This window comes from Mastigoproctus giganteus, chromosome 12, assembly GCF_048544385.1.
Source record: "Mastigoproctus giganteus isolate SK-2022 chromosome 12, ASM4854438v1, whole genome shotgun sequence".
Lineage (NCBI taxonomy): Eukaryota > Metazoa > Arthropoda > Arachnida > Uropygi > Thelyphonidae > Mastigoproctus > Mastigoproctus giganteus.
In genome coordinates, this window is record NC_143586.1 from 39,070,474 (window position 1) to 39,096,708 (window position 26,235).

A 26,235-nucleotide genomic window follows, 5' to 3' on the forward strand; every position below is an offset into this window, starting at 1 on the left:
AATAAACATTGCAGAGATAGGTATATATAAAATAACGATGTTGCAAAAATACACTAGACTAATTCCCCATTTTACTATTTTCTTATTTCTACATTTATGCTCTATTTAACACATGCATAAACGCACACACATATTTGTTATTTAACTTTGTTTTCTGTTGGCAGTTTTGGCTTTGCACTGTGAGGACACTTGGTTACTATGGTTTTATTTCTCATTGCTTAAAGGCCTCCACCACATAAATCTATTGTATCTGACAGAATGTTTTTCAGTTTGCTGTCTGAGGTACTGATTTGTTTGTGTTTAACATTTAAATGCAGTGAGATGGAACTCAATGGTCACTCCTATTTTATTTTAATTTCTTTTGTATTTTGGTCACATTGTTGTAATTAGTTTACAGTATAATTTTGTGTGATATTTTACTTTATTAAGTTTCGGCACATCAGAGGCTGTTGGTCTGAATTTGATAATTGGCTTCAAAAATGCAGTGCTGGCTGTTAACTATTTTAAACTGTTTGGTATATTCCTTCTCCAACTCTTATTCCTAATTTAGTTTCTTTCCCACCTTCCCTTTAATTTCTTCATTGTGTCTTGTTTTTTTTTTTTTTTTTGGTAGTTGTTGGCGCATCGGCTTCTGTGGCCATAATGCACCTCCCAAGGTTTTTGCAGTACTTTGATCCAAGCCCGAGGCGGGATTCGAACCCGCGACCTTTGGGTTGCCAGGCAGGCACTTTACCCACCCGGCTAGCCCGGTCGGCCCATTGTGTCTGTATGAATCGTACTATTTTTTGTTGTGTTCACATCTCACAAGGCTATGATTTCCATTATGCTAGTATATTCTTAATTTAATTTGCATTTGTAATTTAACTTATATATAAATATTTTACTTTTATCTGGTCAAATATAAACATATAAAAGTGAAAAAAAAATTTGCTGAGTTTCATTTAGTCCTCCAAGCAGTATATATTGATATTTAGATCACTGAAGCTGCCTTTAAACACTTGAAAGACTTTGCTAAACTTTGTACTGACAAACTTAACATTTTAACTAACTTATTTAAGCCTGCAGTCTCTGTGAGAGATTCAGATGTCTGAGTTGCCAAAATTAACAATCTTTTGCCTGTTAAAGGATACAATTTTTCCAATGTGAGAATTGAAAGGTAATCAATCATACAGGTAAACAGAGAAGGCAAAACAGTTCACTGCATGGAATAATAATGGTTTATTAAATTTTGGAGTCCAAAACATTACTAATGGAATATACAGCCACTCCTCGACTTATGTAAGGGTTCCGTTCCGCAGACCTCTACGTAAGTCAGATTTTATTTAAGTTGGAGTCCAAAACATTACTAATGGAATATACAGCCACTCCTCGACTTATGTAAGGGTCCGTTCTGCAGACCTCTACGTAAGTCAGATTTTATGCAAGTCGGAATTTCCTCCATGCTTGTGCAACACTCGCAACTGTGCTCGCTGAATGATTGAATCAAAAAATAAATGTTCAACGAACATGTAAATAGAATTATTTATTGTATTTATTCAGTTTTTTTATCTCATGCGCAGGAAAAATTACAAAAGCTGGCAATTACAAAGCTGGCAACCAGAATCGACATCTTCAGCTGATAAGTATGCTGCTGTGGAGGTTGAGGAGATTTAGAAGGGGTCGGCCACTCAACCTTACGAAAGAACATATTAACGGATGACTAGATGGTAGCTTTTTTATTTTCATCGTAGATTTCTTTGTAGCAAGCAAGCATATCATTCACCCCTCTGTTAACTTTTAAGAATCGTTCGCTGTCAGGATCCATCTTCTCAAACCTCGGCATTGCCAATGTAATTTCACGAAATGCCATTGCCATCTCTCTCTCTCTCTGGTGATGAAGAGTCTCAGCTCCTCATTTGGTTCATCTTGAGCTTCGTCAGCATCTCCTTCTTTCACTATCGCTGCCTGCAAATCAATAAGTTCTTTGTTAGATAATTCCTTCTCTTCTCGCTCTATTAACTCCTCCACATCTTTGGCATCAACCTCTAATTGAAGTAGCTCTGCAACCTTTAAAACCTTATCTGTAACCTCTTCATATGATTCGTCTTTTTCAAAGCCTTTTGCGTGCTATGGGCATATTTTCTTCCATGTGCCATTTAAACAACTTTATTAATGCCATTAAATGCACAAGGATTTCCAGAATGGTACACAAGCAGTGGTTTTAACCTGTAATCTCCTTTGCATTAGCTGCATGTACGTTCGATCCAGCAGTTTTTCCCAATACAGAGCAGTCTCATCAACGTTAAAAATTTGCTGTGCTGAATAGCCATCTTCATCAATAATTTTTTCCAACACAACACAAAATTTATCTGCAGCTGCAGAATCAGCAGTGGCAACTTCACTGCAATGCTTGAACCTATTAAACCACCTGTTGCGTGCCACGAACTTGGCTTGGGGTTCGCCATACTTATCCTTAATATCTTCATAAATTCTTCTTGCTTTTGCTTGAATGGCCATTGGACTCAGGGGCACTCGCTTCTGAATCTGATTTTCCATCCATATTATTAATAGCTGTTCCATCTTCGATGTAGCACCTGAACACTGTTTTGTGATCACTGTTGACCTTAAGTGCATTGATCCTTTGACATGTTCTTTTATACACGCACTGTCCTTTAAAATAGTATTCACTTTGAAGCAGCAAGACCTAATTCCCATGCAATAGATGACAAACTTTGACCTGCTTCATACTTCTTAATCATTTTCATCTTCATTTCTAAATCAATTTTGTTTTGTTTCCTGCCACTACCAACCACTTGCACTTTCCATTGGTCTCGTTCCTTCCATCATTATAATACGTAAATAGGAATGAAGAGAAGATTTGTTTTTTATAAGATTGAAGATTTCATGGAAGGGGAAACACATTTTGCCATAATAACATAAAAACCGACAACTGCAGTTATCAGTATTATGACAAATGCAATACGATCGAGTTTACTACCGTTTATAATTAGATGCACTAACAGAAAACCCCAATAAACCAGAAAGTGCAAATTGTTTTTATTGTTTTATGGTAGTGACCTCCAGAAATGTGAGTTAGAAAAATATCACAAAGGCATTTAAAATTGATTCTTATAACAGAACATATGATAACGATGAAAGGGTAGTGCAATTTCCATTATAAATATGACCTTTTAGAGATAAATAGCTTAGTAATATAGTGAAATTTTCAACTTCCAAAGACTTGGAAAGAATTACAAAAAAAAAAAAAAAAAAAAACTGTGTTATTGGGTTCACATTATGATATTTTCACAATACTTCCATTTATTCTTATAGATGCAAATACATTTCTATTTTTTTATTTTATTTTTTCGGTTTGCACTGGCTGGCAAAAACTTATGTAAAGTTGAATTTGCATAAGTCGAGTATTATGTAAGTTGGGAATTTCCCGTAAAAATGTAGATTTGTTTTTCACCTCCCAGCAGTGGACAGGTAGGTGTACCCAAGTCTTTGAAATGGATGTATGGGTGGTGATACTCATCTAAAGTAACAGCAGACTTTTCCCTAATGGGGAAGTGTTACTTATAACATCTCATGTATTTCACACGAGATGTTATAATAACTTTGTCTTAAAATAGTATTAATTTTATGTTAATCTAGTTTTAATAATAATTGTTTAAATTGTTTTAAAACTTACAAACTTTATTTGTTTAAACTTCCTCATTTATTTCACAAATATATATGGCCTTAGTTCTGATCTCAATGATGTCCATTTACACTTATAATCTGCAAAGTCCCACTTACTTTTTCTGACAAAATCCCAATTATTAGTTGCCTCAACCTCTACTCATTTTGTAGTTCCTGCTATTAAAGAAAACAGCCTGAAGTAACCCAGATCTTGGGGTGAGAGAACTTTATTAGCAAATCTGTGATTGAAGAAATTCCATCATTTTCAGTGATCCTGCTGCATTTTAAAAGCATTTCTGAATGATAAAAGGAGACTTTGAATGGAACATCAGGAATGCTGGAAGTTCCTTCTTGTTCGTGTTCTTTTTCAGTCTCTTGGACAGAGAGAGAGGTCATGGTTGGTTTTGCAACTGTCATTATGTTGGGCACTCTTTGACTCCAAATGTGGATATTCATTAGTATCCATTTCTACTCCTTTTGGCCCTGAGGGTTGGCTTTTCCCATTCGGATCTCTCATGGCATTCCTGCACAGGAAGGCAGGAGTGCCAGGAGTGGCCAAGCAATGAGTTGGCCACTCCTGGCACTCCGAAAGGAAAGGAAAAGATGCCTTTCTTTTCCCAACTTCACTTACTGCCTGTAAGGGAAGGCGTATTCTGAACTTTATATAATTTAAATTTGTTAATATTCAAACTAGACAGAAGAGAGATTCCTTGCTAGGAAGATGCTTTTGAAAATGCACTTGGATTTCTTTGCCACAAAATGCTTGACACCTGAGCCAATATGTAGTGGAAGAAGTGTGAGAAATGGGAGAAAAGGAAGGTTGGCATTGTGAGACATGCTCCAGAAAACCAGATTTGCAGGATTTTGAAAGTTGCAACAAATAATGCACAGTAAAATCATTAAAATAATTAACATTTAAAGGTCTAAAGAGTTTTTAAAATGTTTTACCACTGCAGTTTTATATATTAATTATTACAAATTCAAAAATGAATAACTTTTGAACATCGCATTTCAAGTAGTCATTTTGGATTTTAGAGCTGGATTGTATGGGAAATATAAAGAATAACAGACTGTAAAGGGTTGTAAAAGAAGCATTTTAATCTGTTGTTGGTCACATGGTAATCATTTTGACTCCCATTTTCTTCTGTTATTTTGCTTGGACTTTCATTCAAAAACAGTTCTGTTCACTCCAGACAGTGCTTTCCAAGATTTTTTTTTTTTTTTTTTTTGCCACAATTTATTAAAAACTGGAAAAATCTATTGAATAGAGTGAAATTTTGCTGCAAAATTGGCAATATCTTGCATATGACTAACAGCGGATTAAACTAACTAAACAAGCTGAAATCAACAAAAAATTAAACCCTTAATTCTAAATTAAACTGGGAATTAAAAAATTCTGTTTCCAAAATATAATCTGAAATTTCACATGATCAACAATGGACTAAACTAAATAAACAAAATTGGCACAGTGAACAATTAATTCAACTACTAATTCTAAATGAAAATGGAAATTAAGAAATTCTGTTTATAAATTAAAACCTGGAAATTCTTAATTTATGTCTCTACATTTCTGTAGAGTAACAAATTACAAATAATATAACGAATAAATGCTCACAGCAATATATATAATAAAGATTGTTACAACTCACCTCTTATGGTTGTTTAATTCAGATGTTTTATTTTGAGTACTCACACAGGCTTTCATTTTCACATTGTTGTATCTCTTTAAGCTATCAGTGGACTCATTTTCATCAAGAGCTTTAACAACAATATTCACCTTTGAGTTAATGATAGGCACTCTTTCACCAAGAGATTTTTTTGTTTTATTGGTGTCATGGGAAGCAGGTTGAACATTTGGTTTTTCTGTGCTAACAATAACATCTTTCACATTAGGAGGTTTCTTTATTGTACTGGCTGTATTTTTGACACGAAAATGTTTTAGGTTCGCAGTGACAGAAGCTTTCTTTTCACTATCAGAAACAATGTTATCAGCAGCAAGCTTTGGTTTTTTTTTCGGAAGTGTGCTGGGGATGCTGGTATATTCTCGCTTTTTCAGTTGAGATGTAGGAATGTTTCCCAATGAAATTTTAAGAATTGGAAGAGCCTCTTTGGGACAATCACCAGTTTCTTTCACTGCTTGATGAATCTTTCCTTTATCTTTCCTTTTATGAGATATGTTTGGAGCATTCTTATTGGGACACTTTACTTTAATCTGGACTTTATTTTTTGATGTTAATTGAGGTACCTTCTTTTTCTCAGTTACTGATATTTCAGAAGTAATGTTATGACCAGTTTGCTGTGCTGACACTCTTGTTCTTGCCTGACGAAATTCTTCATACGGAGGTTTATATATAGGAGTTTTACAAAATGTGAAATTCTCAGGTGTAAAATCACAAGGATTCTGTTCCACTGCAAAGAAATAAAGAGAGAATTTTTAAAATCTAGAAAGTTACAAAAAAAAAAAATTAAATACATAAAATAATAAAATATATTTTAAGACAGTGCCTTTATTATAAATTTAACCAAAACTTTTAAATATATCCTCATAGAAGAATATATCAGAAACAAAAGCTTATCTATATGTTCAGACATGTTTTATTTAAATACAAATTCAGTAACAGTATCACTTAGTGGACCTGAAGTTATGCAAATGAGTGACATTATAACTATTTACCTTAATATTTTGAGTCTATCAATAAAGTTATTTTCATTTCAGAGGAGAAGAGAAGTTGCTGTGTAATTACATAGCTGCTTCCCCAGCATATTTTTCTTCACTAAGAAGATGCTGTTCTTAGTGAAGAAAAATATGCTGGGGAAGCAGCTATGTAATTAGTTGCAGAAAGTTGTAATGGATAACTCTACCTTAAGAAGAAAGTTCATGAAATCACTGAATTAACAGCCACAGTTGCTAACATATAAAGAGCTAGAGCTTTGCTGTACAATGATAAAAGAACTCATGATATTTTCATGCACGGCAAAACTCCAGCTCTTGAAAGAAACAATGAAATTTTTGTTTCATTAATGTTTCTTGATGAAAGAAACAATGATATTTTGAAAAGTCCTTGCCTACATTTTTTGCAGAGTGTCTTACCATAAATTGCTTGAAGACAACAAAAATACATTACCTATGTTATTATGAACAACAGTTTATCATTTGCTATGCGATCTTGGTATTGTACAGCATACAGTAGTGGTGGCTAGCTATAAAGTGACATTGAGCCATTATCACAGTAATACTAAACAAGTTATTATATGCAAGTATGTTTACATTTCAGGTGTGTTAGATTTTTATTTCTATAATTAATTGAATATTTTCTTTTTTTGTGATTAATAGAAGTGAAAAGTAAATAAATAATTATCTTGTTTCTATCCAATTAATTGCTAACTAATTAACTAATAATACACAAAAATCACTGTTTTCATATCATTGCCCATACGTTTCAATTTAATTATAATAATTTATAATCACTGATCTGTATTTATAACTGATGTTATAAACAATTAAATATTAAATAATGTAATCAAGAATGAAGCGTCATGCCACTTTAAAACTGGCTCTCATTGCTTATATACATAAAATTTATTTTGGCACTAATAGTTGAAATCACTAGCAGCCACTACTGATATACAATATCTGAGATTCAATATACAGTAGATTACTAAACAAAATGCAGCAGTGGCAGACAAAGAATGAATATTTTACACATTCTAAAATATATATTGCTGGTTAGTTCACTATAAAATTTGATGTTATAGCAGAGGTCATGTTTTTAAATGAAATTATGAAATTATGTTTTACCATGGATAAATGGCATGATTTACAGAGATTTCTTAATTGTGACACGTAGTCCAGTTCTCTTTATTTCTGAGGTCACAAGTATCGTAATATGGTTAAACCAAGATTAATTAATCATATTTCTATACTTATAAACTATCCAATTTTAAAAGACACATATATATACACTCGGTGATCAGTGAATTGTGACCACCCCATTCTGTAGTGGACTATACTGCACAGCGGTAATATGCATCTGGTTGTTCAAGTGAAAGTGATAGAGTAGAAGTTATGAGAGACAGAAAAAATATATCGGAGTTTCAAAAGGACACGACTGTGGGGACTTCTTTGTCAGGCACTTCCATATTGTAAATTGCACATCTTGGGTGCTCACGGCCCACTGTTGTTAAGGTTAAGGTGTACATAGCATGGTGTCAAGCAGGTGAAGCCATCTCCCTCTGACAGAACTGTAAACGATTACACAAGGTGGATGTTCATGGGGAATGAAGGGTGCAGCACAATACAATATGTGGAATGCAAATGATGATGTACCACACATTCAGACTTATGGGGTTCCAGAGCAAATGGCCTAAGAGAGTTCCCACTCATCACCACTAATCACTGTTGATGGTGAATGTTGCAGTGTCAACAATATGCTGGTTGGACACTGAGACTGAAAACAAGTGTGCTGGTGGGATGAGTCAAAATACCTGGTGCAACATGCAAACGGACACCTTTGTGTTGTGGTGGTGCAAGGAACATGAGTCCATGGACCCACTGTGTATGGTGTCCACTATTCAGACTGGTGGCAGTGGTTCCATAATATGACACGTTTTGGTTACAAGAACTAGGATCCCTGGTACACATGGTCTAATTTCACTGATGACATCACTGGAAGCTCTTAGGAGATCATGTGCACCCTGCCATGTTGAATTTTTTCCTGGACAGAAACAGGATCTTCCAAGATGATAATGTCTGTGCCATCAGGCCTGCATTATGCACATGTGATTCAAATAACACAGTGAAGATATCATCCCGCCTTGCCTGACCTTAATCCAATTGAACACATGTGGGATGTTTTGGAATGGGAAGGGAACCATATTGTCAATCAATTTGGCCCTGGAGAGATTGTGCAAGGCTCACAGGGTAGAATTTTTTTCGGCGTGGTATGTGCTTGCTAACAGGAGAGACTGCTTCTACAGGGATGGGATACACTTAAATAGAAAGGGTGCAAGAATATTTGCTGATACTATCGAGGCAGTGTTAGGTCGGTCGGAAAACTGATAGCTTGGGGGGTTCACAAACTAATAGATTACAGTAGCCAGAGGAAGAGGTGAAAGTGAATCTTGCACTGCTTCTATTGGAATGAGCAACAGCCTGAAATGCGAGGTGCTGGAGATTTCAAGGGCTGCTGGGAGTCGTCATGGAACAAGTAAATACATGGGCAGTGTTAGGGTAACTAAGAATAAGAATAGGCATGTATAATTGCATGAACATGAATGCTAGGAGTACAGTAAACAAATTTGATGTGCTGGTGAAGACGTCAAAGGCTAATGTCCTTGGGATATCAGACACGTGTCACACAGAGATAAGAAATGCAGAATTGGAATTTGGGGAGTAAATGTGTACAGAAAGGATAGACAGGATAGAAGGGGATGAGAGATAATGCTGTTGGTTAAGAAACACATAAAAACTAAGGAAGTGCATACAGATGACATGGGTGGCAAGTGCAGTGTTGAGTCAGCTTCATGTGCATAAGCACTGGGAAAACCAAGTTGAGAGTAGGAGTGTGTTATAGGCCTAATGACTCTAATGAGTACAATGAACAACTGTACAGAGAAATAGTGGGTCAGTAAATCAGAATGTCTTATAATGGGGGATTTTAACTTCCCAAATATTGACTGGAAATTGTGGATTGCTCACTTCACACACTAACAAAACTTTTGTGGATTTACTGGATGATTGTTTTCTACAGCAGCATGTTCAACGGGCAACCAGAGGGAGAATACTCTTGATCTGATTATCAGCAGTGATTCTTCATACATTAAGAATCTGCAGATAAAGGAAACACTAGGTGGCAGTGATCACAGTGTACTGATGTGGGATTTACTTAAAGATGTAACTACCATCAGGGGTAAAGGGAAGGGATTTGCTTTTGTAAAGGTGACTACAGTGGTCTGAGACAGCTTTTAAATTCTATACAGTGGGACCAACCGATGACATTACCAACAGCAAATTCTAAGTGGGAAGCATTCAAAGAATTAATCTTGGAAGCTACTGGGCTTTTCATACCAACTAAGAAATATTGTTCAAGGTTTAGGCCTAAATGGATGTCAGATGAGTTAATGAGACTCGTAGCAGAGAAAGAAAATGCTTGGGATGCATATATATTATCAGGAGATGCAGATTACTATGGTAGATATAAAATAGTCTGTAATTAAGTCAATAAGGATGTTAGAAAAGGATGCAAAGAAAAACAGTAAAGACTTCGTTACTTATGTAAAGTCTAGAAGGAAGGGGATAAATCAGATTGGTCCACTTGACATCGAAGGCTCGATTGTTGATGAAACTGAATGAGTATTTTGAATCTACATTCACACAAGGAAGTCTGCAGACAAGTGAAGGCCTGAAGCTTATCAAACTCTGGAAGGGAGTTAAATGATTTTGTAATAACTGAGAGCAAAGTGGAGGAGAAATTGTTGAAACTGAACATAAGAAAGGCACCTGCAGTGGATTAGATCTATCCAGTTATATTAAAGGAAGCAGCAAAGGAAGTAAGCAAACCCTTAGCCATAATTATGAAAGCTTTCTTGGACTCAGGGGAGGTTCCCATGGGCTGGAGATGTCCAAATGTGTCCCCAATTCACAAAGGTGGATCAAATGGTGACAGAAGTAATTGACCTGTTAGTTTAACTTCTGTTCCAGGGAAAATAATGGAGTCACTGGTTAAAGAAGCAATGCAGGATCTTCTAGACAAGACTGCAGTTATATATAGTTCAGACACAACATGGGCTTGTTAAGGGGAAGTCTTGCCTGACAAATTTGATTGGATACTATGATGTGGTCACAAAGGAACTGGATGCAAAAAATAATTTTGATATCATATACTTGGATTTTGGAAAGCTTTTGATACTGTTGTACATGGAAGACTACTGTACATAATGGAGCAGTATGGCATTAAGGGCAAGTTGCTGCAATGGATAAAAGGATGGTTGAATGGGAGAAGACAGTAGTAATCAATGGACTCTGCTCTTCGGGGACTATTGTTATTAGTGGAGTCCCCCAGGGTTCAGTATTGGGTCCACTGTTTTCTGTATTTATCAATGATATTGATGAAGGTATATCAGGCTTAACGTACAATTTTGCAGACAATACGAAGGTTGGCAGGGTTGTTAATGACAATAATGATAGTGAACTACTTCAACAGCATCTGGAAAAGTTGAGCAGATGGGCTGAGAGGTGGCAACTGAACTTTAACATTGATAAATGTAAAGTACTGCATATGGGTAGCAGTAACCCCAGAGTAATGTACCAACTGGGTAGAAGCACACTCAGAGTAGTGGAGAATGAAAAGCACCTGGGGTAATTATGCAGTCAGATATGAAGTTTTGCTTTTACATTACTTTCTCATAATTTTAATCAAAGAAATTGGCAGTTTCAATTTTTAACTAGAAGAAACAAAACTATCATGTGAATATACGCAGGGTTGGTCTCTAAGGAATGCCTCTTTGGCCATAAAAGTATAAAGATAACAGATATAATGTTGAAATTTGTATCTTTTTTTTTTTTTTTTGATTTGGTAGTTGTTGGCGCATTGGCTTCTGTGGCCATATTGCACCTCCCAAGGTTTTTTTTGCAGTACTTTGATCCAAGCCCGAGGCGGGAATCGAACCCGCGACCTTTGGGTTGCCGGGCAGGTACTTTACCCACTCGGCTAGCCCGGTCGGCGAAATTTGTATCGTTTATTAAAAAACATTGAAAAACATGCATATATTATTCTATGTATCCACCTTGTTGAGCAATACATTTTTGCCATCATTCTTTCTAACACACACACACTGATGAGGCAAAACATTATGACTACCTACCTAATATGATGTTGGTTCTCCACGTGCAGCCAAAACAGCTCATACCTGCCGAGGCATGGACACTACAAGATTTCTAAATGTGTCTTGTGGTATCTGGTACCAACACATAACCAGCAGATCCTTTTAACTCCTGTAGGACCGTGGTTGAGATGCCACAGATCGGAGCTGTTGTTCCAACACAAACCACAGAGGCTCAATGGGACTGCTGTCTGGGGAATTTGGAGGCCAGAGCAATACCTGGAAGTCTTCCTCATGTTCTGCGAACCAGTCTCGAACAATCCGGGTGGCGTGGCATGGCGCATTATCCTGCTGAAAGATAGCACTGCCACGGGGGGAGACCATTGTCACGAAAGGGTGTACCTGGTCAGCAATGATGTTTCGGTAGGTGGTAGACGTCAGAGTGCCAGGCACATTGATGACTGGATCCAGGGTGTCCCAACAGAACATCGCCCAAAGCATAACACTGCTGCCACCGGATTGTTTTCGTCCCACAGTGCATCCAGGTGACATCACTTCCCCAGGTAAACAACATACACGTACCCTGCCATCCACACAATGCAACTGGAAATGTGATTCATCGGACTAGAACGACTTTCTTCCAATCACTCAAACGGCACTCAAGTTTCAATGCTCGCATGACCACTGTAGGTGCTGTCCCCAGTGAACTGTGGTTAGCATGGGCATTCGGAGTGGCCTGTGGCTACACATCCCCATTTTAAGCAGGATTCGATGTACTGTGTGTTGTGACACATTATTCCCGTCACCAGCATTCCAATTACTGGCGAGAGTACGGGTGGTACGGGATGCACCACAGTCATCCCGTACCATCTGGGAAAGCCTTCGCTTACTTGAGCATCAATGAGCCATGGTCATCCAACACCTTGCTGGCAGTTCATCAGTTTTCCCTCCTTGGACCACTTTTGGTAGGTACTAACCACAGCTAACTGTGAGCACCCCACAAGCCGTGCTGTTTCAGATATGTTCTGACACATTCGTTTGGCCGTTACAATTTGGCCTTTTTTCAAACTCGCTTAGTCTGCTGCCTTTCCCATCTGAAGAATAAGAGTAACACTAATTAACAGAGCTCAGTAGCAGGCGTTTTTTATACAGTGTCCCGACCAGAGCACACGCCGTAGTTCACCTGCAGTTGCTTCGATATGTAGAACGACTCGCTGGTCACAATGTTTTGGCTCACTGGTGTATGTACTTGTGGAAAACAGATGGACCCTGCTATTGAAGCCAACCCATCACAGTCTTCTTCAGTTCCTCATAGCTCAAATAAGTGCACAAAGATATGCCTTCATATGTACAACAGAAAAAATTCAGACAGAGCCTAGTCTAGGCTATGTGCAGGATGAGGCAAACTTTTCCCTTCAGGTTTGTAATTTTCATCTATGGGCATTGTGTGGGCTACCCTAGCGTTATGTTTTCTGTTGGAGTAGTCAGGCAGTATTAACTGCCTGTTAATACTGTTAAAAAAATTTCATATTTATGATATCTATGCATATCGTAAGTCCCAGATCCCTTTCTTCCTCCACTGTTTTTAATTTGACCCCACCAAGTGTATAATTAATTTTGGGGGCATCTCTGACCATCTTTAAAGTCTGTTCAAGTCATTGTGAAGGAGTCTGTTGTTTGTTTGTTTGTTTGTTTGTTTGTTATTTGGTTTTTAGGAGCATTAGCAACTAAGACCATATTGCTCCATCGTGAAGGAGTGCTGCTTTGCACTGATCATTAACAACTCTACCAAAATTTGTCTTAAAATATTGACATCATGGCTTCTAACCCTTTGTCGATGTCATTCACGAAAATCAGAAACAACAGGGGTCTAAGAACTGATCCTTGGGACCCCACTCCTGATGTTATGACAATCTGAAAAATATCCATTAATTACAACCCTCTACTTTCTGCTCTGCAGCCACCCAGCAATCCAGCTTAGAATCTTACCAGTAATTGCACCCTGTTCCAGCTTATACAATAACCTCTCCTGAAGGACCAAGTAAAATGCTTTGCTTAAATCCAAATAAACTATATCAAAATTGTTCCCTACATCAACAACTCATGAGTAACAGTGTCAAAATAGCCTACTAAGTCAGTTAAACATGACATTCCCTTAACAAAACTATGCTGTTATGTCCAGAATTCCATATCTCAATGAACCTGGATTGCACTCTTAATTACCGACTCTAAGATGTGCCCTACCTCCTCTGTAGTTATCAACATCGCTCTTAGAACCGCCTTTATTTATTGGCAACAGGTTAGCAATTCTCCAATCCAAAGGAATCGTTCCCAAGTCCAAAGGAGCCTTCATAATTAACCTCAATGGTTCAATACACTTCCTGGCAGTTTCCCTCAAAAATAACAGGTATGTGCCATAAACTCTGGAAGCCTGCCTTTATGCTTTTGAGCATAAAGGCAAGTAAGGCTCTAATAAACAATTATCTGTAATTACGAAATCAATAATTTCATATGGCTAAGCGTCACTTGAACAGCCTCTTCTCAGCATGAAGGGACTTTCGTCAGTAAAGACCGATGCAAAGTACTATTCAGTTCATCTGAAAATTCAGCTGGGTTATCTAAGAATTTCCTACAGCCAGTGCACAAGGGTCTGATCTGATTATGTTTCTTCTTCATTGTATTCATATACATGAAAATTTTCTTGTCCCCATTCTTTGCTCTCTTAGCCAATGCTTTGTCATATGCAGCCTGCCTTGGCCTCCCTAACCTAATTTATGGCACTATTATATATCAATTTGTACCTCTTCTCACTCCTAGTATTTTCTCTAATATGCTGGTAAAAATAAGTCATCTAGTTTATTTTAAAAAAATTTTCCTCAAGGCACGTTTCCCTTCCATTTTTTCCAATCAATCTGGGGAAGATTAAAGCCACTCATAATAAGACATTCACGCTTGCTTGCCCATTGCATCTGCATGTAGCGATTCTTGTTGTATTCTTCACAATTTTCCAGTCTGTAGATTACTCCCACTCTCATTATACCTTTGCTTCCAACTAACATGCACCACACAGACTATGTTAGCAGACATAACTTCAGACTCAGCAAAAGTTCTTTTTGTGCTGTGGATGCTTTTGATAAGAAGCATGACCCCTCCCTCCCCTAAATACATTATACTTACCATAGTGGAACTCGTCATCCCCAATTTCCGGAATGCTCCACATAAATTGACCCCAGGGGCTCACATCTGGTGAGTATGGGCTTGGCACACCCAGGGTACTGCGCTGGATATCATCATTCTTCTCGTTCTTGGTGATTCCCTTTTACTTTTGACAAAGTAAAACTGACAAAGTAAAAAAACTGACTTTTACTCAAGTCAGTTTTTTCCTTTCTTTTCTTACATCTATATCAAGTGTGCATCTTACCATTCTGTGATCACTTCCAACATTTACCTTGTTCAGGATGGTAACATCATTCACGATATATCTTCTGTTAGTGAGGATGAAGTTGATTTCATTAGTTGTTAATCCATTTGGGCTCTTCCATGTCCACCCTTTTCTTGAAAAAGTGTTCATTACTGACAATCCTCGAGATTCTGCAAATTCCAAGTCTTTCACCTCTTTCATTTCTTTCACCAATTTCAAAATTTCTATAGTTCCTCTTTCTGCACTGTTTTGTCTCTTTCCAACCTTAGCATTGAAGTCCCCCATAATAATAGTGTAGCGGATTTTCTGCTCGTCTAGAAGACTCAATTTCTGTGTACATTTCTTCAACCTCTTCATTATCATGGCTTGATGTTGGTGCATAAATCATTATAACCTTTAGCTTGTAACTCTTAGAAATCCTAAGTAGTAGTCTTGACACCCTTGTGATGTACTTTTGAATTCCAAAATGTTGTGTTTTATATCTTTATGGACGAGAAAGCCAACTCCACCTTCGCTCCTTTCACTGTTCCCATTGGTGTACAGCAGATTTCCACTTGATAAATTTATAAGTGATTAATTTCTTCTTGTTTCAGCCAAACTGATGATATTCCAATTTACATTTTCTAATTCCTTTCCAGCTCTAATATCCTGTCTTCACCGACGAGCAATCTTACGTTGTAACAGGCCAAGTTCAGTTTTCGTGCATGGCAGCCTGGTCATACCCAGAGATTCTTAGCACCCTCTGCTTCCACTCTGATCCTCTCGCTGCCATAAGAAGGAGAGTGAAAGCCGCTAGGGAATGAGGGTCATGCTGTCACGTGCTGGAGGGTTTGGTCTTTTCCTCTTCACGCTGACCAGGTGACTTGAAGAGAACCACTCTATACATTCCTTGCCACCTAAGTGACGTAACAAGACTTACCATCGAGGTGTGCATGAGTGGATTTTAGGGAGGCAGGCCAATCGGACGTCTCCTAAATCTTCAGAAATAGAAAGATATTGGATTCATCAGTGTTTTAGACTGAGTGTCTGATAACACAGAATGCCTGTTCCCCTCTAAGCTATCTGAATATTAAGTTTTCCAAATGCTTTAAAAATTTAAACTTACAATATACTACAGAAATTATACTGCTGACAAAGCTTTTAACCACTACTGAAATTAATTTAAGTTATCCAATGAAAGTTATGAAGTTCCCATCAAAACAACGATGGCAGAGGCTATCTGAATATTAAGCTGTAGTTTTCCAAATACTTATTAAATACAAAAATATAATAACATACGTGACTACAGGAATTCAGCCTATATAGTAATTACAGTTTAGTATATTAAAATTAGGAATGAAGAGAAGATTCAGAAAAATAGATGTTTTTAAATGATTGAAAATTTCATGGAAGTGTAAACATTTCACCATAATAACCCACAGAATTCCAGCTGTCAGTATTATTGCAAATTCAATAAGATCGAGTTTACTATCCATTTATTATAGATTGCACTAACAGAAAAGCCCAATAAACAGGTGACTGCTAATTGTTTTTATTGTTTGATGGTTGTAACCTCCAGAAATCCGACCATACGTTGTATAGTAATCTCCAGTGCTGTGGTCTCCTGCCCCGATTAAACAGCATGTTGTCCCAATTAAGCGATGTAAACCCTGGCTATTTTCTCGATTGGGTTCTGTTCTTTAAGATTTGTCCCAAATAAATGGTTGCCCCGATTAACTGGTGGCACAAATAACCAGAATCCACTGTATTAACAATGTCAACGAAGGCATACGCGTGTTTAAATTTGTAAGTTTCCAGATATAAAAGTTGGCAGGGTGGGTAATGATACTTCTGAAACATAACCTAGAAAAATTAGGCAGATGGGCTCAGAAGTAGCAACTAAGGTTTAATATCATTAAATACAAAGTAGTGCACGCAGAGAGAGAACGGTAATCCCAGAATAACAAAATAAAAAACCTAGGGTTATGTAATTGTCCCATCTGACAAAGTTTTCAAAGCAATGCAGACAAGCTACTAGGACAGCTTACAAGAGTTACACTGATAATATCAGCGTAATAAATAAATTAATTAATTTAATTAATTCATTCATTCATGTATCCCGAAACAATCATTCCTATATGTTCTGTCCATTCTGTCAACAGACAGAACATATAGGATTTTTGACAACAAAGACAAGATGTTTATCTCATTATATAAGGCAATGGTTAGGCTGCATCTTGAATACTGTGCACTTAAAATGTGACATATGTCATCTTTTAAGTACACATTTTGAATGAATTAATTAAAAGATGACATATGTCATCTTTTAAGGGCACAAAAGGTGATATTGTTGTACACGTTGGCACTAATGACATTAAGAGTAGGAGATCTGCAAATTTACTTAACAAGCACAGGTCAATGTTGCAAAAAAGTCGTGAATTAGGGTTAAATTTGAAAGTGTCTGCAATTCTGCCCAGACACGACAGGAGGGAGTACATGATGACAGCCAGCCTTGTCAATCAATTCGACCCTGGAGGAAATGTGCAAGGCTCAAGGGGTAAAATTTTTTTCAGCCTGGTCTGTGCTTGTTAACAGAAGAGACTGCTTCTACAGGGATGGGATACACTTAAATAGAAAGGGTGCAAGAATATTTGCTGATGCTATCAGGGCAGTGTTATGTGGGTCAGAAAACTGCTAGCTTGGGGGGGGGGGGATTCACAGACAAAAAGGTTAAAAGTAGCCGCAGGCAGAGGCGAAGGTGATTCTTGCACAACTTCTATTATTGGCGCCTCCGTAGCCAGGTGGGAAGGAGCAGCAGTGCGTAGCACACACTTCTTGATTAGACCGGGGTTCGAGCCCGTCACCACCAAATACGGAGGATGCGGAAAGGTCAGGGAATGACCACCGCATATCCCGGAGCAATATGGCCTTAGTTGCTAATGCTCCTAAAAACCAAATAACTAACTAACTAACTAACTACAACTTCTATTAGAATAAATAGCGACCTGGAGCGAGAGGGTTTCAGGGACTGATGGCAATCATCGTGAAACAGGTGGGTATATGGGATGTGATAGGGTAACTAATGATAAGAATAGGAACATGTATACTTGCATGTATACAATGCTAGAAGTATAGTAAATAAATTTGATGAATTTGAAGTGCTGGTCAAGACATCAAAGGCGGATACTGTTGGAATAGCAGAGACGTGGTGTCACACAGATATAAGGAATGCAGAACTGGAATTTGGAGAGTACAATGTGTGCAAAAAGGATAGACAGGATAGGAAGGGAGAAGGTGTTATGCTGTTAATTAAGAAAAACATAAAATCAAAAGGAGTGCATCCAGTTGATATAGATGAACAGTGCACTGTTGAGTCAGTTTGGTGTGACATAAACACTGCGACAGCAAAAATAAGAGTAGAAGTGTGTTATAGGCCTAATAACTCGAATGAGTACAATGAACAATTGTACAGAGAAATAGAGTGGGCTAGTAAATCAGAATGTCTTATAATGGGGGATTTTAATTTCCCAGGTATTGACTGGAACTTGTGGGTTGGTCACTCACACACTAGTAATACTTTTGTGGATTTATTGGATGATTGTTTTCTGTGGCAGCATGTTTGAGAGGCAACCAGAGAGGGTAATACTCTTGATCTGGTTATCAGCAGTGATCATTCGTGTATTAAGAATTTGCAGATAAAGAACCACTAGGTGGCAGTGATCTCAGTGTACTGATGTGGGATTTACTTAAAGATATAATTACCATCATGGGTAAAGGAAAGGGTTTTTGCTTCCGTAAAGGTGAGTACAGTGGTCTCAGACAGTTTTTAAATTCTGTACACTGGGATCAACTGACTATGTTACCAACAGTAAATTCTAAGTGGGAAGCATTCAAGGAATTAATCGTGGAAGCTACTAAAAGTTTCATACCTATTAAGAAATATTGTTCAAGGTTTAGGCCTAAATGGTTATCAAATGAACTAATGAGACTCGTGACAGAGAAGAAAAATGCATGGAATGCATATAAATTATCAAGCGACTCAGAAAGCCTATGGCAGATATAAGCTAGTCTGTAATCAGGTCACAAAGGAGGTTAGGCAGGCGAAGGAAGATTACGAGAAATCTTTGGCAAAAGATGCTAAGAAAAACAGCAAGGATTTCTTTACTTACATAAACTCTAAAAGGAAGGGGATGAATCTGATTGGTCCACTGGATATCGACGGTTCGGCTGTTGATGATCCTGCTCAGATAGCAAACAAACTGAATGAGTATTTTGCATCTATCTACATTCACACATGAGGAGTTAAGGTTTGAAGATGGCAGAAGGTTATCAAATTGTAGCAGGGTGCTTAATGATTTTGTAATAACTGAGAGCAAAGTGGAGGAGAAATTGTTGAAGTTAAACATAAGAAATGCACATGGGGTGGATGGGATCTATCCAGTTATATTAAAGGAGGCAGCAGAGCAACCAAGCAAACCCTTAGCCATAATTATGAGAGCATCCTTGGACTCAGAGGAGGTTGCCACAGACTGGAGATGTGCAAATGTATCACCAATTCACATAGGGGAATCGAAGGGTAACACGAGTAATTACAGACCAGTTAGTTTAACTTCTGTTCTGGATAAAATAATGGAGTCACTGGTTAAAGATGAATTGCAGGATCATCTAGACAAGACTGCAGCAATAATTCAGATGCAGCATGGGTTTGTTAAGGGAAAGTTTTGTCTGACAAATTGATAGGATATTATGATGTGGTTACAAAAGAACTGGATGCAAAAAATAATTTTGATGTCATATACTTGGATTTCAGGAAAGCTTTTGACACTGTTGCGCATGGAAGACTATTGTACAAATTGGAGCAGAATGGTATTAAGGGTAGGTTGCTACAATGGATAAAAGGATGGTTGAGTGGGAGAAGACAGAGGGTGGCAATTAATGGGTGCTGCTCTTCGTGGACTAATGTAATTAGTGAAGTCCCATAGGGTTCGGTTTTGGGTCCTCTGTTGTTTTGTATATTCATATTGATGAAGGTATATCAGGCTTAGTGTCGAAGTTTGCAGATGATACAAAGGTTGGCAGGGTTGTTAATGACAGTAATGGCAGTGTGCTACTGCAACAGGATCTAGATAATTTGGGCAGATGGGCTAAGCAGTGGCAACTGAAGTTTAACCTTGACAAATGCAAAGTACTGCATATGGGTAGAAGTAACCCCAGAGAAACGTACCAACTGTGTGGTACTACACTTAAGGTGGTAGAAAATGAAAAAGACCTGGGAGTAGTTGTGCAGTCAGATATGAAGTTTTCTGAGCAATGCAGACAGGCTGCCAGGGCAGGTCATGGGGTTTTGTCAATGATATATAGGAATTTTGCTAGCAGGGAGAAGGAGGTGATTATCCCTCTGTATAAGGCAATGGCCAGGCCGTGCCTTAAGTACTACGTACAGGTCTCGAGGCCTCATTCTAGAAAGGAAGGATATAGATTTGCTTGAGCGTGTACAGAGAAGGGCAACAAGATTTGGTGAGGGGAATGAAGGGATCCTCTTACCAAGAGAGGCTTAAGTTCTGCAAATTGTAGTAGCTGGAGACTAGGCACCTGTGCGGTGATCTGATTGAGGTGTATAAGGCCTTGAATGGGTTGAGAATGCTGAATTCTGATGGGATCCTTCCACTTGTTCAGATTACGAACCTAAGGGGGCATAAATTCAAATTAAGAAAAGACAGATGTAGAATAGATGTGCGGAAATTTGCCCTAGCCAGTGGGTGAATTAATTGCTGGAACAAACTTCCATCTGTAGTTGTGGAAGTTGATAGGTTAAATAAATTTAAGGAGGAACTGGACAGGCATTTGGAGGGAATGATGTGATTTTTTTTTTTTTTTTTTTTGGCTGATGACACTTGCTTTCTTGCATCACATGCCACTACTACTACTACAAAAAAGGTACTCATACAATGAAAACTTCAGTACTGAAAATTGCAGTGACCTAATTGAAGTGTTTGAAGCTTTAAATGAATTGAGTAAACTAAATGCTGATGGCATCTTTACTTTTTCTCGGATAACAATGTAAGGAGACACATACACTTAAATTTAAAAAAAAAAAAAGATGGCTTCAGGATAGTTGTGTGAAAATTTGCTTCCAGCCAGAGTAACTGACCATTGGAGCATGCTACCATCTGGTGTTGTAAAGTTGGTAGTTTTAACATATCTAAGAAAGAATTAGAGAAATTACTGGAGGAGATGGACAGGTGAAACAAATAGCTTCCTTTTTTTGCTACTTCATGAAAAAAAAAAAAAACTACATTCACCATTTCATAAATTAATGCAAATAAAAGTTATGCAATAATCATCTGTATGACAAAAAGATGCAGAGGATCCAACATTTTCACATTTTTACAAATGACAAAATAGATTCATCATTAAATACTATTCCAAATCAGACAGAAATTGAAAAAAAAGAGGGATATTTTGAGGAATGTATGTATAACAGTAGTGGGCATAAATAAAGAGTCGCAATAGCTGGTTATATGCAAATTACATTAGAGAGAGAGAGAGAGAGAGAGAGAGAGAGAGAGAGAGAGAGAGAGAGAGAGAGAGAAACACCTATTTAGCCATTTTATCTTTAGTTTTGATAAAACTGGAACAAATTCCCTCCATTATTTCCTCCCTCCATGTTAAGGGAAATTCCCTCTGAATTTCCCTTAACAAGGGAAAGTCTTGTCTGACAAATTTGATAGGATATTATGATGTGGTTACAAAGGAACTGGATGCAAAAAATAATTTTGATATCATATATTTGGATTTCAGGAAAGCTTTTGACACTGTTGCGCTTGGAAGACTATTGTACAAATTGGAGCAGAATGGTATTAAGGGTAAGTTGCTACAATGGATAAAAGGATGGTTAAGTGGGAAAAGACAGAGGGTGGTAATCAATGGGTGCTGCTCTTCTTGGACTAATGTTATTAGTGGAGTCCCACAGGGTTCGGTGTTAGGTCCACTGTTGCTTTGTATATTTATCAATGATATTGATGAAGGTATATCAGGCTTAATGTCGAAGTTTGCAGATGATACAAAGGTTGGCAGGGTTGTTAATGACAGTAATGGCAGTGGGCTACTGCAACAGGATCTAGATAATCTGGGCAGATGGGCTAAGAAGTGGCAACTGAAGTTTAAGTTTGACAAATGCAAAGTACTGCATATGGGTAGAAGTAACCCCAGAGAAACGTACCAACTGTGTGGTACTACACTTAAGGTGGTAGAAAATGAAAAAGACCTGGGAGTAGTTGTGCAGTCAGATATGAAGTTTTCTGAGCAATGCAGACAGGCTGCCAGGGCAGGTCATGGGGTTTTGTCAATGATATATAGGAATTTTGCTAGCAGGGAGAAGGAGGTGATTATCCCTCTGTATAAGGCAATGGTCAGGCCACGCCTTGAGTATAGCATTCAGATCTGGAGGCCTCATTTTAGGAAGGATGTAGATTTACTTGAGCGTGTACAGAGAAGGGCAACAAGATTGGTGAGGGGAATGAAGGGATCCTCTTACCAAGAGAGGCTTAAATTCTGCAAATTGCAGTGGCTGGAGACTAGGCACCTGCGCGGTGATCTGATTGAGGTATATAAGGCCTTGAATGGGTTGAGCACGCTGAATTCTGATGGGATCCTTCCACTTGTTCAGATTACAAACCTAATTCAAATTAAGAAAAGACAGATGTAGATTAGATGTGCGGAAATTTGCCTTTAGCCAGCGGGTGGTTAATTGCTGGAACAAACTTCCATCTGTCGTTGTGGAAGTTGATAGGTTGAATAAATTTAAGGAGGAACTGGACAGGCATTTGGAGGGAATGGTGTGTTTTTTTTTTTTTTTTTTTTTTTGGCTGATGCTGCATAAGCTCATACACTTGCTTTCTTGCATCAAATGCCACTACTACTACTACTATTATCTTTTTTTTTAACTTCAGTTTTCTTGTTGTTTTCATAATAGACTAATTTGCTTATAATCGATTAAAGAAATAATTGATTATTAATCATTCAATTATGAAAATCATTTGATTGTACCATCACTAATATATAATCGTTTATATACATTGCAGAAAACCATCAGCAGCTGATGAAACATTTAATCCCCTTCATATCGTGCTTTGGTAATGAGATATATATATATATATATATATATACAGTAGGACCTCCATATAAGAAAATCAATCATTAGCATTAGTTGATGCATATGATGCAAGAAAGCAAGCTTATATAGCATCAGCCAAAAGAAAAAAAACAACAATAACCTTCCCATTTCACCCATCCGGTTACTCCAAATGTTTGTCTAGTTCAGCCTTAAATTTATTTAAGCTATCAACTTCCACAACAACAGATGGATGTCTGTTCCAGCAATCAATTACCCAGTGGCTAAAGGCAAATATCCACACATCTATTCTACAACTGTCTTTCTTCAATTTGAACCTATGCCCCCTTAAGGTTCTTAGTCTGAGCAAGTGGAAGTATCCCTTCAGCATTGAGCCTGCTCAAACCATTCAAGGCCTTATGCACCTCAATCAGATCACCTCGCAGATGCCTACTCTCCAGGTGCTGCAATTTGCAGAACTTAAGCCTTTCTTCGTAAGAGCACCCCTTTGTGTTCCCTTCATCAATCTTGTTGCCTTTCTTTGTACTCGTCCTAGCAACTGTACATCCTTACTGTACTCCAGACATGTATACAGTACTGAAGGTGTGGGCTGACCATTGCTGTTAGCAAAATTCCTATATATCATTGACAAAACTCCATGACCTGCTCTGGCAGCCCGTCTGCACTGCACAGAGAACTTCATATCTGACTGCACAATTACTCCCCCCCCCAGGTCATTTTCATTCTCCACCTCCCTGAGTGTAGTACCACAGAGTTGGTATGTTTCTCTTGGGTTACTGCTACCCATATACAGTACTTTGCATTTGTCAATGTTAAACTTCAGCTGCCACTTCTCAGCCCATCTGCCTAACTTTTCTGGATCCTGTTACAGAAGCATACTGTCTTTACTGTCATTAACAACCATGCCAACCTTTGTATCATCTGCAAACTTGGACATTAAGCCTGATATTTAAGGCTTAATGTCGATATCATTGATAAATACACAATTGTTTGCTTGAAAAAATTTGTTATAAAGAAATATGACCTTTTCAACAATGAAAAATACCGTAATTCTACTCAGAAATACAGTAAAATATGGGAAATAAATCAGAAATTAGTTGGAATGAATAAATTTTCTAACATTTTTAAAAAATTAATTTATTAATAAATACACACATAATAAGAAATGACTACTTACATTACATGATGCGCACAATATATTAATACACTTTTAAGAACTATATCATAAAATATATGGTTATTTTTTGTTGTACACTGGATTTTACTGTACATTGTTCATAAAAATGTTTGCATTTGTTTAAGCACTCAAATATATTTTCTGGCACATTTTATTCACACTGAAGGCCTCAATGCAAAGTTTCAAATGCTACCAACATTTCAAGTTTGGAAGGTTTAATACTGCCCTCACTGCCATCCATCTGATCGTCGATATTTTCACTAGTTCTTTGAATACTCTCCAAAATGTTGGAGTCACTCGGATATTCGGCTACTATGACATTGTTATCAATTCCTAAAAATTCTTCAAGAACAATTTCTCGACGATCAAACCTCTTGCTTGGAGTTCACCCCAAGATTGCTCAATGTCTTTTAGCAGTTCATCCTTCTCATTGCTGTTAATTGGAGTTTTAGCAAAACCTGATTTTGCAAAACAATTCTTAATCGTTGTTTCCGTCACATCTTGACTTCACACATTCGCCAATTCTGACATGCACATCCACAAAGCTATAACAGAATCTATAGGTTGGTTGGTTGCTATTCTCAGTGTAATTTTTATCAATATGTGCCTTTGGTAGTGCATTTTCAAATTCTTGATAATGCCTTGGTCCATTGGCTGCAGTTTAGACGAGGTATTCGAAGGGAAGAAACAAGCTTCACGCTTATAAATTTCGAAATTACCAAGTGAAGGTGGGCAGGGCAGTTGTCAACAATCAAAGCAATTTTTTCTGTTTTCTTTCATCATCTTTCTATTGAAATTTAAAATTCACTGTTCAAAAATTTCACTTGTCATCTAAGCTTTTTTGTTGTAGTCCAACTCTAACAACTTTACTCCTTTGAAAATCAGGGTTGTTTACTTTTGTCTATTACCTAAAGCTTTAGTTTTTCATTACCAGCCATATTTGAACCAACCAAGAGTGTAATTATCTCCTTACTATTTTTACCACCTATACATTTGTCACCTCTAAAAGTCAGTGTCCTGTTCGGACATTTAAAAAATAGACCTGTTTCATCAACGTTGAATATGTCTTTGGGCTCGTAGTCCTCCATAATTTTTTTCAAAACTTTCTTTCCAATGGGTACAGGCTTCTTCAATTACAACCCCACTTTCACCAGAAATAACTTTTTCGAGTAAGCGATGGTGCTCTTTAAATTTGTCCAGCCAACCAGAACTGGCTTGGAAAGTTTTATGCCCCAGAAAAGATGCGTACTCAATAGCCTTTTCTTTTATTGATGGCCCTGATATCAGCATATGTTGGTCTCAAATCAACTTCACCCACTTAAAAATGGCTTCACCTACATCTTCATACAGGCATAATTTCGCACGCTTCTGACTGGGTCCCGTTTCCTCAAACAGTTTGAGAATCGAAACACCATTTTTCAAAATGGTTGACACTCTACTGGCAGGGATACCGAATTTTAAAGCGATTTCCGTTTTTTTTAACGCGCCAATCTACACTATTAAGCACTTCCACTATTTCCACTACACTCAAGGATTTCCTCTTAGACACTGTAAGGTTACTTGCACAGCAGCGAAAACAAAACTGATTTACAGACACAGGTGAAATTTAGTGAAAGTATGGATGACTCATTTCTGCGAAACAACAGATGAATTTCCCGGATAAAGGAAAATCAGTCTCTCCTAATCCTCTGATAGGATTCTTGCAATAAAAAACAGGTTGATCAGAACCAATGTCTGTGTCGGGAATATTCCTTAATCTTTGGACACGTAGATAGCAGTTGCCCAGCGCGACTTCTCAGTACAGTAAATGCTTTACGGGCAACGCTAAATTTTGGAATGCTCTTAAGAATTAAACCTTTAGCTATTAAAAGCTAAAGTGATTAATTCTTAATCCATTTAGCTCTTAATTCATGCTTTGTACAGTGTCAGTTCTATTGCCTAAAGGCCAGAGATGTGAACAATGCATACCCAGGTCTCTCGAAATCAGTTTGTTAAATGGAAATTTTCTTCGTTATATGGAAACTATTTTCAATGTAATGA

The 26,235-nt window shown here is 37.6% G+C and overlaps 1 protein-coding gene across 1 annotated transcript in view; it reads right to left on the bottom strand.

Moving 5' to 3' along the window:
* LOC150076912 (uncharacterized) overlaps positions 1–26,235 on the bottom strand; it is a 347,314-nt gene that overhangs the window by 229,328 nt on the left and 91,751 nt on the right. Inside the window, exon 5 of the mRNA XM_090385729.1 lies at positions 5,313–6,072. Coding sequence (XP_090241855.1) covers positions 5,313–6,072 — 760 coding nt within the window. The remainder of the gene's footprint in view (positions 1–5,312; positions 6,073–26,235) is intronic.